This window comes from Diceros bicornis, chromosome 16 (assembly GCF_020826845.1).
Source record: "Diceros bicornis minor isolate mBicDic1 chromosome 16, mDicBic1.mat.cur, whole genome shotgun sequence".
NCBI lineage: Eukaryota > Metazoa > Chordata > Mammalia > Perissodactyla > Rhinocerotidae > Diceros > Diceros bicornis.
The window spans coordinates 17,290,410-17,306,209 of NC_080755.1; the positions used below are offsets into that span (position 1 = coordinate 17,290,410).

At 40.2% G+C, this 15,800-nt stretch overlaps 1 protein-coding gene across 7 annotated transcripts in view; it reads right to left on the reverse strand.

The window, feature by feature from the left end:
• Positions 1 to 8,390: 8,390 nt before the first annotated feature.
• DLGAP1 (DLG associated protein 1) overlaps positions 8,391 to 15,800 on the reverse strand; it is an 843,951-nt gene continuing 836,541 nt past the window's right edge. For 3 of the 7 annotated variants that reach the window (XM_058556885.1, XM_058556883.1, XM_058556882.1), the window contains 2 exons: positions 12,512 to 12,664; positions 8,394 to 9,496 (listed from right to left, as the gene is read on the reverse strand). In XM_058556885.1, coding sequence (XP_058412868.1) covers positions 9,287 to 9,496; positions 12,512 to 12,664 — 363 coding nt within the window. In that variant the 3' untranslated portion in view covers positions 8,394 to 9,286. Of the gene's footprint in view, positions 9,497 to 11,877; positions 12,665 to 15,800 lie in introns of those variants that run through there. The other 4 variants (XM_058556888.1, XM_058556889.1, XM_058556886.1 and 1 more) reach the window with 3 other exon arrangements.

Below are 15,800 nucleotides of genomic sequence, written 5' to 3' on the forward strand. Positions count from 1 at the left end.
GGTGTATGCAAATAGACCCAATTCCCCGGATGAGTTCACACCCTACTGCTGATGTTATGCTTGCTCCTTCCTTCAGTTCTGGCATTTTTGTTCTGAGAGTTACATAAAAGATTGAATTAAAACCACCTCCTTATTTCTAGAGACTTTTTTTTCCTTCCTTGTTGAGAGCCAACTGGAAGATACCTGGGGTTTTTTGTTGTTGTTTTAAGCCTCTGAATTTACTTTACAAGTGCTTTGTTTCCTTGTTTGCAAAGGTAGGTGTTAAAACTCATACATGTGGGGCCGGCCCCGTGGCTTAGTGGTTAAGTGCACACGCTCCACTACTGGCGGCCGGGGTTCGGATCGGGGTGAGCACCGACAGACCGGTTGTCCGGCCATGCTGAGGTGGCGTCTCACGTACAGCAACTAGAAGGATGTGCAACTATGACATACAACTATCTACTGGGGCTTTGAGGAGAAAAAAGAAAAAAAAAAAAAAAGGAGGAAGATTGGCAACAGATGTTAGCTCAGGGCCAGTCTTCCACAGCAAAAAGAGAAGGATCGGCACGGATGTTAGTTCAGGGCTGATCTTCCTCACCAAAAAAAAAAAAAAAAAAAAGCGAAAACTCATACATGTTTGGTGAAGTGGAAATCAAAGTAGCTACTTTGGAAAGTCAATTGGCAATATATAAAAACAAAAGTTCATGTCATTTGTCTAGGAACATAACCTGTAGATACAATTCCACATGTATTGAAGATACATTGTTTTTCACTGCAGATTTTATTTGTCGTGGCAAGCAGTGGAAACAGCTTGTGTATCCATCAATAGCGGGCTACATACTGTATTACGGTTCATCCATAAAATGGAATGCTGTGGAGCCATTAAAGAGAACAGGTAGATCACAATGTTCTGAAATGGAACAACACATTGCTAAATGAAAAAAAGCCAACAGTAAAGGAATGTGTATAGTATGCTTCCAGTTTGTGGGAAAAGAAAAAATATATATACTTGAATATGCATAGATAAATCTTGGAAGGATATACAACATACTGTTCAAGGATGTTGAATACTGCAGAAAAGAATTAGAGTGAAAAGCAGGCTTATTTTCATGGTATACTCTTTCATTCTGCTTGAAATTTTCATATGTGTATTTATTTACCAGAAAAAAAAGATAAATTGCTTTGTTTTGCACAAATCACACACATATGAACAAAGGATCTAGAGTTAGATTGGATTCAAATATGAGCTCTGTCACTTACCAGTGACTGTGGGATGCTCCCTAATATCTCTGTGATTTACTTGTAGTGACTATCTGGTAGGGTTACTGTGAGGATTAAGTGACAGAATACATATAAAATAGTACAGCCAGGGCACAAGATACTTTCTTAGTAAATGTAAATGTGTAATAATAATGATGATCATGATGATGATGATAATATTGAACATTTACTGAGTGCTTACCATGTACCAGGCACTGTGTTAAAAGATTTACAAATATTAATTCATTTAATCCTTAGAACAGCCCTATGAGGTAAGTACTATTTTCATGCTAATTGTACAAATGGGGAAACTGAGGCACAGAGAGGTTAAGTAAGTTCCCCAAAAAGACACAGCTAGTAAGTGGTAGAGCTAGGATTCAAACACAGGCCATCCGGCCCCATAATCAGAGCTCTTCCCACTTACAGAATGGCTGTGTCTCTCCTGGGCAAACAGGCGCACTCAAGGCACTGTTTTGAGGATCAGTCCAGTCTCTAAGAAAAATGCTGGGAATAAAGTCACTTGTCGCTTAACGACAGGGATACATTTGGAGAAATTCGTAGTTAGGTAATTTTGTTGTTACGTGAACATCATAGCCTGTACTTACACAAACCTAGCCTGCTATACACCTAGGCTATATGGTACTAATCTTATGGGACCACCATCTTATATGCAGTCTGTCATTGACCAAAACATCGTTATGTGACGTGTGACTGGATCTGTAAACGTCTTACAAGAGTATGGGGACACCTTCCTACCCCACCCCAAGTCAGAACATTATAATCAAAATGACACATGGGTATTTCCGCTGGAGTGTGTGGGGACTTTTCCCTCTGCCTTTGTTTTCTCCCAGCTAGATCCTCTGCACTTGTGAATCTGGAGTCACTGACAGAAACCCTGCTGGAAAATCAATCCTCCTGAAAAGTCACCAGGCGTCATGGAGTGCGTGGGGAGACCTATTTTTTCTGTGTCTATTATCTAATAAGCAAATTTAAACACTAAGAGCCATAGAGAATCTGCTCTCTTTTATGAGGATCATTCAGGTGACACAGTTCTATCAGAATGAGTGCTCTCAGGAGGGTACACGGAGTTTCTCAGAGCAGTCAAGACCTTACACTTTATTTAGGTAAGCATTTCCTTAATATTTACCCCAAGTTGTCTCCGTTGAATATTTACCCCAATTCTAATGTTTTGCCTTTGCTAGAATAGCTGGTCCTTGGTCTTCTCATAACCTATCTTAAAATGAAGTGCCCCTCGTGCTCTGCCTTGGCGGTCCATGTTTGGTCCCTGGGCGAGGACCTACACCACTAGTCTGTCAGTGGCCATGCTGTGGTGGCGGCTCACATACAAAAAGAGGAAGATTGGCAACAGATGTTAGCTCAGGGCAAAACTTCCTCAGGAGAAAAAAAAAAAAAAATGAAGTACCCTTGACAACAATTACATGATGAATTCAGCCACTGACAGATCCTGAATAGTCTAGTGTTGAAACATTTAGGTCCACATTAGTAGGGTGTTTTACTTTCTTTTTCTCCAGAATTACTCAGAATTATCTGAATAATTATTCTTCACTTCAGTACTATTTAGAAAGTGCTTACATTCTCTTACACTCACTCACATTCAGTTTGGAAACCCCTGTTCTCCTGTGCCAGCACCTCTCCACTGTTCCAATTTTCCAAGCTACTGATCAATTTTTCACTCCCTCTGTAAGATTTCATTTTGAACAAGCTGCCAGTCATGGGATCCTTGGTGTACCAACTCAAGACTGGACACAAAGACACCAGCTCCTTGGAAAGGATCCTTCTTGAATCATTCCAGGCCGTTACCTTGCTTGACTAATGTAAGAAACAATTCAGGAGGCCTTGGGTTGCACTTTCATGTTTGTCAAGTTCAATGTTGGAAGGGTCTGGCTCACCAAGACTTCCCAGGTACTGCTCCTGCCAGGGGCCAAGCTGCAGGGAAGAGAAAATTCACCTTTTCCCAGAGAAGGTATTGAAGACAGTGAGGCTTTCTTCCCTGAGCATGCTGGGGAGAGGGGAGGCTCTTGATGAATGTGTTAAATTAAATCAAACTGGAAAGGAATCTGAAAGTAAATTATTTAACCTATCTCCTTCTCACCTTTGTTCAAGTGCTGTCTTTGAGATCTGCTTCTTCTCACACTTGAGAATTACAAAGAGACATTGTATTGGCTGAGATTGCAAAGTACATTAGGTCTTATTCTAGAAAGGAAATGACGTGACAAAGTTGGTATTTTTAAAAATGTCACTTACAGAAGTAGGCATTTTCTATAGCAAGAGGTTATTCCCTAAGACCAAAAACCTTTTAAAATAGACCCTCTCTTTTTCAGTTAGTAGAATATTTTTATTTTAATCTGGAGAGATGTTTCCTCCAATATACTTTATGGGGCCATCCATAGTATTATTAACTCCTTAGATGTTTTTCTTCATTTTTCATAACAGAAATTGCTGGTAGGCATTGGACTTGCAAGACCTAGAAAGAAGGAAGAATCCAACAACTGATAATTATGCGTGCACATCTCAGAGGATAGCTATGCAGGAATATTTTCTATTTGTGGAGAACTGGCATTCAGAAGCAGTGAAAGCACCAGGATTTAAGACTACAAAACCTGTAATTGTTTATAATCTCCTGTAGAGTCAATACGAAGAATGTGTTTTCCTCTTTTGTAATAGAAGAGAAAACTAAGACTCTATTTGCTTCTCCCTCCTCTCTTTCCAAAGTGAAAGGGAGATTTTTTCTATGGAAGAATCTCTTTATTGAGATCTCAATAGAAGCTCCCTTATGACACTGATTTACCTATCTAGCAATCCGGAAACAGGAAATTAGCATCTACTTCTCCCAGAAGGCAGACTGAAGTGTGAAAAGGCAGAATGACAATCTTCTTCCGTAGGAGCGAAAACATTTGGTGCAATGAATAGCAACAGTTCAATCAGCTATACGGCAGAGCTCGACTTTTGGTGTTTACTAAAATGCTTTCTTGCTTTCCGCCATTTTCTATAAACTCAGGCTTGTGCTCATTAACATAGAAGACACATCAAAATACAGTTGGCTCTCCATATCCGTGGGTTCTGCGTCCTTGGATTCACCCAACCGTGGATTGAAAGGCTTAGATGGTTGCATCTGTACTGACCATGTCTTTCTTATCCCCTAAACAATACAGTATAACAACAATTCACATAGTATGTATATTGTATTAGACATTATAAGTAATCTAGAGACGATTGAAAGTATACAGGAGGATGTCCCTAGGTTATACGCAAATACTGTGCCATTTTATATGAGACTTGAGCATCCATGGATTTTGGTATTTTGGGGGGTCCTGGAACTAATCCGCCACAGATACCAAGGGACGACTATAATCCATTGGCTGGCTAAACAGAGACTCAGGGAGCACTGGGGCTTCGCAGTCTCATGATTTTCTCATGATGCCTCCCTGGGCCAGGAGTAAGCCCAGAGGAAAACATACAGACCAGGAAGCAGCACGCTGTTTCCTCTCTCTGCCTCAGGGGAGATGACGAGTGCTTTACAGAGGAATTTAAGACCTAGTCTGTAAGCTTATTCTAGTAAATGAGTTAGGACCCAGAGAGGGTTTTCAGACCCAACCACCAGTTTCTATTTGCAAAAGAAGTTGATCTGATCTTGGTGTTGCAGCTGAAGGTCAAACAGCCTATAAGCAAACCGAGGTAAATTTCGGCACACTTGAGTATCAGTGGCATCGGAGAACGAACACATTCAGACACTGTGATTTTTAACATGTCATTTATTTAAACCAAAATCAATTTATATTTTCAAGGGGTGGATTTCAAAGATACAAAAAGAAATTCATGTTCAGAGCAAACTTGTTCAATTTCTATAGAAAACGGAGTGGACTCTGTAACACGGGAATTGCTTCACTGAGATTCAAATTTCTACATACAAACACTGACTCGTTTTGCTTTGGGATTGGCCAAAATGTTTAAGGAGACCCGATCAAATATAAGAACTAATTTGTTAAAAGGCAACAAGTAGAATCACGCTTCAGAGTACATGAGGAGTCAGCGAATGAGCCAGAGTAATGAGATCTCTGCAACCTCACAGGGATTCAGCCACTTGATCATTCCTCTTTTGAAGCAGTTTCAAAGGTACATTGTGTTATTTTGGTGACTGGCACAGGTCTTGTTTATGTATAAAAACAGAAAAAATGGCTTATCTGCTTAAAAATTTCCAGGTTTGTTGCATGTAGATGGATGAGTTTGCCCAAGAACTTAGTGGGGAGAAGTACTGTGGACACAGGTTTCGAGTTGCAGCATTTTCTCATAAGAGCAAGTCCTTTTTTTTAATGTGGGAAGAATGATGGAGACCCCACTGAAGAAGCAGCTGAACGAAGGCTTGGATTTTGGACTCAAATCTGTCACTTAATAACTGTGTCACACTGAGCAAGTCACTAAACCTCAGTGAGGAGAGTTTTTCATTACTGCGAAGATGAGATGAAAACCACAAAGTATTGTTCTGTTTTTCCCTACCCTGAAGAACTGTGCAGGAAACAAAATTGATGAAATGTTTTCAAAGAAATCCAAGAGGGTAAAATATATACAGATTTGCACATGTTTGAGAGGCTAATAACTTCTTTCATAAAGTCTACGTCTCCTGCCCTGAAACTTTCATATGCGTGTGATCATCATAGCAAAAGACTTTTAGTTTTCAGTATTTAAATCCCTTACATAGGATACAAGGTGTACCCACCTGCTCAACAGTGACTAGCGCATGTGTTGTTACAATGAAAATTAGAATGATGTGCTTCTTAATTGCTTAATTATTCCCCCAAAAGACAATTACTTATATTTTGGAAGAAGTAGGACTCTGTAGTGAAAACACACAGACCTGAAAGCAGTGCATTAATTATTTTATTAATTTCTTCTTTTTACATTATGGGAAACATTCATCTATTTACAATTATTTTTTTGTCCACACACAATCTAGGTAAATAAGCCTATGAAATTCCAATTCATAAAGCCATAAAAATGTTCCCCACCCCTCCATCTGAAGGCTTTCAAATGAATCTTTGTTTTCCAAACCAAAATAATTTTTAAAAATTACATTTGGGAATTCAGATATGCTAGTGATTTACATTCCAGTTATTTAAAATATGCATCTAGACATGTTTTAAAAAAGAAATGGTAAATTCACAAGGATAAGGCTTAAATTAAAGTGGTAATGCACAGTAAAACATTAAGGAAACATCTATAAATAACAGAAATATATTACAAATAAATTAGTTCTATTTACCATTTCAAATATTAAAAATCTTTAATCCATTTCTTCATCTCTCTTTACAAAAAGGTTATGTGAATTGTATGGAAACATCTGCAAAAAATATAATAAATACTTAATTTCTTTGAACGTTTTTTGATGTGGGAGACAAACTTCTTTTGTAATCCCCCCCTCCCCAAGAAAATGCCTTTATACCAAAGTTAAACAAAATAAGTAATTTTTCAGGGTACATACATTTTCCATTATGAACTAAAAAACATTTCTACAAATTACATCAAAAAGAACAATGTAACAAAAGTTATGCTCATGGATGTCAGTTTAAGGGGGCAAGTGGTTAACAAGCAGCTTTATGAGGGGTCATGTTTTAACGTCAATAATTAGCTTTTTATAAAGTGTTCGTACAATTCGTGTTTTTAAGGAAGGCAAAGGTCATGATGCCTGCAGGCATTCAGCTAAAAGATTTAAAATTCTTACCAAAAATAGCTTATGAATATACAAATACCATTCCCATAGACAAGATAAATAGGCCTTCTCTTGTCTCTCTTTAAAATATCCTGGGCTAAACCAGTTTCCAAAGAAAATATCGTAGGATGATCTTGAATTGTATTAGAAATCTATTTCTTAATCCAAATCTTATCTCTACCTCAGGGCACAGAGCTGTAGATGGGAACATGCGTCTTCAAATGGATGCTGCTTCCTTCACATTAATCTGGGAGTTCCATGTCATTTTCAGGATGGAATGTGACCATAGGCTACCCAAAGTGGCAGTTGGCCTTACTTGATGCAAACTTTGTGTGACCTTCCATTGTTGCTACAAAGTAAAGAAAAGGTGTATTCTTTTTAAAACCAGCAAATATTTGAAGCTCAAAATCTCTGTATACTCCAATTTTACAAAGCACCCAAGGTGCTTTGTACACCCTAGTTAAAAGTTAGTTGGTTGTTTTTTAAATAAGTTAGTAGCCCTTTTCTTGTAAACCACAGCAGTAAACATTTGTGCCCTGTTTGTAAAGATAGCTCAAAGCGTCAATGGCTCTGAGAGGTAGCGAATTCTCTAGTGGTTTTAGAATATGTCCATGAAAATAGTTGTTGCCAGAACCCATCACCTCTCTTAATTTCATAAATAAAATTAAATTAGCACCTGGCTATGAGAGTGTATTTTTTTAAAAAAGCTTTTCTGGTGCAAGCATATTTGATGTATGTTTTTAAAAGTCTTTCATTTTTTAATGGTAATTTCTAATGCTTTAGGGTGGGAGAAGGACATAAAATGCCAGTGATACTTTAAGATCACCACATTCTAAATGTTTAAACTGCTACGAGTAAGGGAATTTAAAGATAACTTCAGCTAGATGCAAAGTGCATACTGCCCATCCATCAAGGCTCAAAATGTAAAGCAACGTTCTCTGCCAAAAGCCTGGGTTTCTTCCAGTGTTTGTGAATCATGACTCCCCCCGCTCCTTGTGGATGCTGAACCTTGCAGATCAAATTTCTTCTCTCACTACCTGGGACCTCAAGATGAGTGGCAGCTCTTCGGAATGAGGCAGCATGTCTATTGGGATAGGAAATTTATTTGATCAGTTTGACATAAGACAAAACCCTTATGCTGGGATATGATAGGACTCCATGTGGTGATGAGAGAGGACTAAAGGAGAAAACACGTCTGCGGTGTCAACTACTGGGTTAAAATAGACGGATGTGTAGCATTCAAAGGGATGATAGGAAAATCCAAACTTGTCTCTGACGACAGCCTGGCTGTCATTTACAGCACTTCATAAGCAGATGTGTACTTATACATGTGTAATTAGGAAGGCCCCCCAGGATGGACACTAACAAATTAACAGAACCAACACTTTCCCCTTTAAAGACCCCCACCACCACCACAATATAATACACATAGTACAATAAAAGTTGATAAAACACGGCAGGTCTAAATTTTCTTAATAATAGGACAAAAAAGAAAAACCCTTATGTAGTATCTTAAACTATCAGTGCTTCCTTTGCCTGGCCCTTCATGTTATTGCCTTTCAGAATAGGTTAATTTCCCTGAAAGATCGAATTTACAATCTTCTGCTGATTGAGACATCTGAAGCAGGGATGGATGAGGCAACAGTGAGGCAGTTTGTGCAGCTGTGAGTGGAGCAGGTACCCCGGCACCTGCAGATTTCGCTTCTCCCGTTCCCACTACACATCCCGGTCCCCCACCGCCAGCCCATCTCCGTTCCCTCTCGGTTTGTCACTCATTGATTCCGTGAGATGGCGTGATTTCTGAGGTTGGAAATAAAGTGCTCCATCTGCTTTACAAAATAATAACCGCTTAGGGGAAATAAAGGGACTCGGAGCCCTAGTTTTCTTTCACGTGGAAGACGGTTAAGTCCCAAAGGATCACCCTGTGATACTGGATTTCTGAAATACTCTATGGTTTGATATTGCTGAGCTCTAGGAACAGACTAGCTGGAGAGAACTGAGGATGGTGGGGGACCTAAAGGGGCCATTTCTACACAGGTGGGTTTGGTTTTGCCAAGAAAAGAAAGGGTCGGCTCTCCGAATGAGGGAGGGTGACGCGTCGGTACGGGTGGCGAAGCTCGGTGAAGAACATGGGCAAACGGGTCCGGGCAGCAGGGGTTAGTGGGGGACGGCTCCTGCAAGATCGACAACTACACCGCGACAGTGGAAGTCACTGAGCTCAGAAACAGACGGGCTCGGAGGGCGAGGGGGGAGAGGGAAGAGGAGGGGGAGGACAGATACTTGGTGGCGACGAGGCGGGGTGCGCGCGCGGGGCCCGGCGCCTCAGAGCCGGGTCTGCGCCTCGGGGATGTAGATCTCGATGCTCTCGGCGCTCTCGGTGGCCGAGTTCTGGCGGACGGACGCGGCGCGCTTGGCGGCCATCAGGCGCTTGCGGGCCTCCTGGCGCTGCGAGCTCTCCAGCGAGCGCTCCCGGATCAGCGGCGCGGGGCCCTTCGCCGGCTTCTTTGGCACTGGAGGAGGGGCCCTTCTCTCCTGATCAAAGCAGAAGGTTCAGGACATTACACAGCTTCTCAGGACAAGCTTGGGAAAAACTGGGATAGGTCAGCAGTTAGAACATACTTTTTTTTTTTTTTAACCTAAGGGTAGTTAGTTCTGATCTGCACATTGTATATACATTTTTTTCTTCATTATTCTGGCTTAGGTATTCAAAAGATGCAGGGAAAAAAAAAAATACCGGTAAGCTTAAGGCCAAGGGTAAGACTAGACTGCAGAGCTAGGTCTCTCCAAGGGAAGGATGTGGGTACTTAAAATGCCCCCTGCTGAAAGGGTGCGGCTCCCAGCACATTTAGTGTGGCTCTCTCTGGAGGCTCCAGATTCTCCCGGGTGCCAGAGATGGGAGAGGATTGAAGTGGCAGCGGCAGCATCTTAGAACTCTGCATCCCCTCTAGGGAGGCAAGGCAGCGGGTGCGAGCGTGGTTCAGAGTTTAAAAACATCACCGCCCCCCTCCCCGGGCCCACCCACACCTCCATAACCAAATGAGGAAGAAGAGATCATAAGTCTGTGTTCTTTGGCTTTGTTGATGCCACAGTGAGTTCTACCCGTTTGCACATCACACACAAACACCGATATACTTTCCAGGGTCACCCTGGAGTGAGGCCACTGATTGTCCCTACACTCAGGGGTGGAGCCAGTTCTAAGATGGCTCCGAAAACATCCTGCCGGACGTCACTCTTAGGGACCTCATGATGACTGTGGTGGCCCAGAAGGCAATTCCAATCACAAGGACACTGTGCCATGAAAATTTAACACAGGACTGAAAGAGGTCATCCCCCTTAGTAGCAGCAAACTATAAAACGGTTAGATATTTTTAAATGCCACTGCAAAAACAAAAGCTATTCATCACTTGGGCCGGAAAAAAAGTGCCCTGGGAAAGAAGGGGATCTAAACCATAAAGATTTTTAGGGAGAGGATGGTGTGCTTTCAGGCTGCGAAAACATCCACGTGAATCTGATGTTCTCATTTTTAATAAAATACCTTCAATTCTCATAAAACTGTGAAAATTATCTTAAATTATGGATTCTATGATTCTCCAAAGGGCATTCTTTGTGTCTCAACACTCATGCTCATGACAGCATTTCCTCCTTGCCTGGTGGGTGAAGTGTCTAGCTCAACTTAGGACACTGGAGTTGCCCTTAGGCTGTTTAAGCTGGAGTCTGTGTGGCCCAAGGGACAGAAAAGGAAAGCACAGAGTGCAAACAGTATTCTGCCAACTCTAACAGTGCTTGTTCAATTTTCCCCTCAAGTTCATGGGGCCATGAAAAGCTCTGATCATAGACAAAGTGTATAAAAATTTAGAAGTCAACTAATGACTTACTGTGTAAATGTCAATAGGTTACACATATCAATGCTTAGCATCACAACTTTTGGACATTTTAAATCTTCATTGTTGGGTAACAGTGGATTTTTTTAAATCCATATCTTTTTTTAGCCATATCTTCCTTTCCTTTTACATTTTTAAAATAATAACATTTAAAAAAAATCAATAGATGAGAAATTAGATGGCTCAGCTCTAGAAACTAAATTACCAGTATGTATGTACATCTGTAGTGTTTTCTTAAAATAAGAGAAATTTAAAAGCTTATTTAGCAGACAGTTTTATTTATTTATTTATTTACTTTTGTGAGGAGATCAGCCCTGTGCTAACATCCGCCAATCCTCCTCTTTCTTAGCTGAGTAAGACGGCCCTGGGCTAACATCTGTGCCCATCTTCCTCCACTTTATATGGGACGTCGCCACAGCATGGCTTGCCAAGCAGTGCGTCGGTGCGCGCCCGGGATCCGAACCAGCGAACCCCGGGCCGCCGCAGCGGAGCGCGCGCACTTAACCGCTTGCGCCACCGGGCCCGCCCCTAGCAGACAGTTTTAAACACAGATTAAAGAAAACTAGATTGAGTGTGAATGTTTGGCTTCCCAAGTTAGAGGCCCCACGTACATCGATGGTTCGTTCATGCTTAACACGCCAGGTTGATGGTGACAGAATTGGAGATGAGGGACAATGACGACAGCCCTCCTGTTGATTACGCACCGCCATCTGTGACTGGATTTCTCCAGGGAGCCCACTGACCCCAAGCACCCTGATACTATGATGGGCAGCAGCAGACTGGATTGGACTGCTGTTAGCTCTCTGATAGGTCAGAAGATCCGAAAAGGGCGGGGCCCCCAGTGCTTCACGGGAATAGCCAGGCCTCATTTTTAGAAGTTGAATCTCTTGGAACTATTTGACCTCAGGCCATAGGAAAGCAAAGGGTTAAAAAAAGTCATACCCACCAGGCCAGCCCAGGGCAATGGCCATTGGATACCTGTGTGAACCTGGTGGAACCACCATAATCAAATGTGAAAACTGCAGTTTATTAATTAAAGTAAAAGAATTTGAGTCTTTATTTCTAAACTGTTGCATGAGGAACCCAGTGAGCAATATTCCCCAAGGCAAATCAACCAAAAGTAAAACTCTTAAAAAAAAAAAAATCCCAACATTTATGATTACTGTGAAACTTTATGGTGTGTACTTTTAAACTTGAACAACAGTGGTTTCTTTATTACTATGTTTATGAAATGATTATCAAGTCCGTTAGTTTTCAGGGTTTCCTATTTTTCTCGGGAACACATCCTAGGGGTGTAAGGAAGTTGAACTCTGGCTCTATGTAATCATGCACTGAAGATGTCATTTATTTTAGTTTAAAAAGCAAAATGGAGGCAGTTCCTTCCAGTGACTAAAATGGTTTAACTTAAAGTTTAATTAACAAAAAAAGCCACATTCCCATTTTCCAATTCACAAAGACAGGTTTTTCTTTAAAAAATATGCCTGAAACATATTACAGATAATATCCCAAATGATTACTATGTAAACATTGTCATTACAATGAAATTAATATGATATCAGCTCCATTTCACATTGTAAACAGCAAGACTGAATGAAGAAGCCTATTTAGACTGTCCAGTGTTTGTGCAGGTTTTTAAATGAACCATACAAAATCTACATTGTTCTACCTTCTTGTCAAGAGGATCCATCTGTTTCCAATTATTGGCCTTTAACTGATGAAGTTCATCAAATTTCATACTAATGTTTTCTATGGACAACTGCAGCATGTCCCAGAACCCCGCCAAATCCTGGGAGGTGGGCCTTGGATGAGCATTGGGATTCTGCACAAGAGAAAGAAAAACATTCATGTTTCAGAGGTGATCTGTGACAACAAGCACAGGACCAAAGTGGCATTCTCAAATATTTCAAATAACATAAGGAGGATGCGTTCCTTTTGGTTTTCAGACAGGTGATACAAGTGAGGCTACAAATGGTAATTTTATTTATTTATTTTAAATTATGTATATATAGTCAGCTTTATTAAGGAATAACTGACAAATAAAACTGTAAGATATTTAAAGTATGCGACATGATTATTTGATATATGCATACATTGTGAAAGGACTCCTTCCATCAAGTTAATTAACACATCCAGCACCTCATATATTTATCTTTTTTTGTGTGTGAGAACATTTAAGTTCTACTCTCTTAGCAACCTTCAGTTATATGATACAGTGTTATCAACTATAGTCACCATATTGTACATTAGATCCTCAGACCTTATTCATCTTATAACTGAAAATTTGTACCCTTTTACCAACCTCTCCCTAATTCCCCTACCTCAGAACCCCTGGCAACCACTTTTCTACTGTCTCTTTTTAAGAGTTTGACCGTTTTTTTTAGATTTTACTACAAGTGGTAATTTTATACACTCATCCAACTGAGTCAATGATTCTCAAATGTCAATGTTGTAAAACTCTTCTTTTGTAATACAACATCTATCAATATCATATGGAGTTATAGTCTAAACATTTGAAAAATCCAGAGTGTATGTTCTACAATATGACGCATTTAAAACATCATATTTAAATGAAAATACCATTTTTGAAAAAAATACAGTGTATTATTATTAGAGTCAGTATTTGACGCCATGCCATCCAACTTACTCAGAGAACAGATAAGGAATCTAAAAGAAGATTCACTTTAATATTCATGTTGAGTGAAATAATAGGATAAACAGATGAGTAATAAAATAACTGGATTTTCAAAATACTGTATGTGTAACAATTAAGATGTTACCAATATAGGAAGTCATTCTGTCATATAAGTACTTGACAAAATCATTTGGAAATAAATTAGTTTTAAATTGACCATAAAATAATATAGCAAATGTGAGAACACATATCTATATACACACATAGATGTCTGTGTATTGACTTTTTTTGCCCCCATCCACATATTCCTGCCAAGTACTATAAAGCATGAACTTCTAATTTATATGATCTAAGAAAAAACATAACTAAGAGATTGAACGTGTCGTGCTCATTGCTAATCACCACTACAACAGTAGCTACAGGCATTCGTGATTGGATGGGTGGGAGCCTCCATATGTCAGAGGTTTCCAGCTGGGGTCAGTTTTGGTTACCTCTGGGGATTCCAGGCAATTGGATAGACCGTGAAACTTCATGCCATATAATAACTAGAGGCCAGTTTGTACTTTTAAAACCAACCCCTGTAAAAAATGATATGATCAGAATTTCAGAAAGCGCAAGGTTGGTGACCATCAAAGTTAATAGGTTGGAAAGAACTTTTTTAGTCCTTTGATGGACTAGCATTATTGGTCTGGCTTCAAAGTAAATACAAGTAAAGATGTATTTATAAAGTTATACTTCTAAAACTACCCACAGTTCTGAAATTTATTGGCAGAAGTAAATTCTAACGTTTGTAAGTGTTTGGTTCAGTATTAAACTCTATTCTAATGACACTTGAATTAATGAAAGGGCTTCTCTATAGTATTTTGATTTAGTAAATTAAAAAAAATTTCTAAATATGTAGGTTCAGAATAGACAGATAACAGCTTTGACAAAGTATCTCTCACATGGAGTTTTATGATCTCACAATATATTTCCTTATGTTATTGGGAACTAAAAACTAAATTGCTCATATTTTGGAGTTGACTAAAGTCTTTTAGGTCACAAGCCCTATTGGCTAAATTGTTTCAGTGCACCAGTGCATGAAATGATAGTTCAATAGGTCCAAAGAGTTAGTTTAATTCTGCATCATGGGCAATTTGTTCCCTCCTCACCAAGAACCTCTTTGCTCCCACGTCATCAAGGGGATGGATGGGGAAGCAGAGAGAAGGAGTTTAGACATTCAGCCAGGCTCAGAATCAGGGGGTCATGTGACATCCCATGCACTAGAAAGAGATGTAGCACTCGCCTCAGTCTGAACCAGACCATTTGGAGGGCAGAGATGGCAGAGGCTATGGTAGGAAGAGGAGGGCTGTTCCTTGGTTTAGTTTTGTTGGAAAAAGTAACTCTCATCCATTTATTCTATACCTGAGAGTCTAGTGTGAAATAACGTGCAAGTGTTTTCAGATGTTCTCCTCCTCAGGGTAAGAACTCAAGAAACGAGAGCTGAGTCTAGTTGTGATCAATTTTAGTGCCACTTTTATGCAGCTTTGTAAACCTAAACAATGCCACCACCAGGCCACCGTGCTTCCTGCTGCAGAGGAGGTGGAGCTCACTGATTGGCCCCAAGTCTCTCCATGAGGGTGAGGAGTGGAACTCAAATCCTGGGGTGGGGGGAAGACTTACAGGGATTGAGGTCAAACAGACTGGGATATGAATCTTGGCTCTGCCTCTTACCATGTGGCCCTGGCCAAGTTACTTAGCCTTTCCATGACCATTTTCCTCAACAAGAAAATCTCCAGAAAAATGTTACTATCTGCTCCATAGCGTTGCTTTGAGGATTTAACCAGATCATAAATCTAAAAGCTCTTAGCATGGCATCTGGCACATAGTGGGCTCCTGACCCTCCCTTGTGGGGCGTGGGTGGACCAGCCTTCAATGGCCCTCTGCCCGTAGTGCACTTCTGCTTCAGTCTACTTCTGACATGCTTCTCACATTTGCCACCTATGTTCCTCTAGTGGCCAAGGAATGTGAGCCCGTTAGGAATTAGGAAATGGCAAAAGCTAGCTCTAACAAGATCAACCTTTCCTAGAAGTTTGCAAAATTTTCAAAATATTTTGTCTGCAATTTCATTTTCAAAATCTCCACAATGTTTGCATTCTACTTCATAATATCCTTGCTCATTACATAATTCTTTTAAAAAGCATGCTGTGCTTGCCCTGTAACTTGTACATATTGGCCTCCACATGTATCTTTTGGCCTGTTTGAGAAATATGGCTTCATATGAACTTTCTGACATTTAAAGAACAAAGAATCATGTTAATTAAGATCTGTGACACATTAGCAA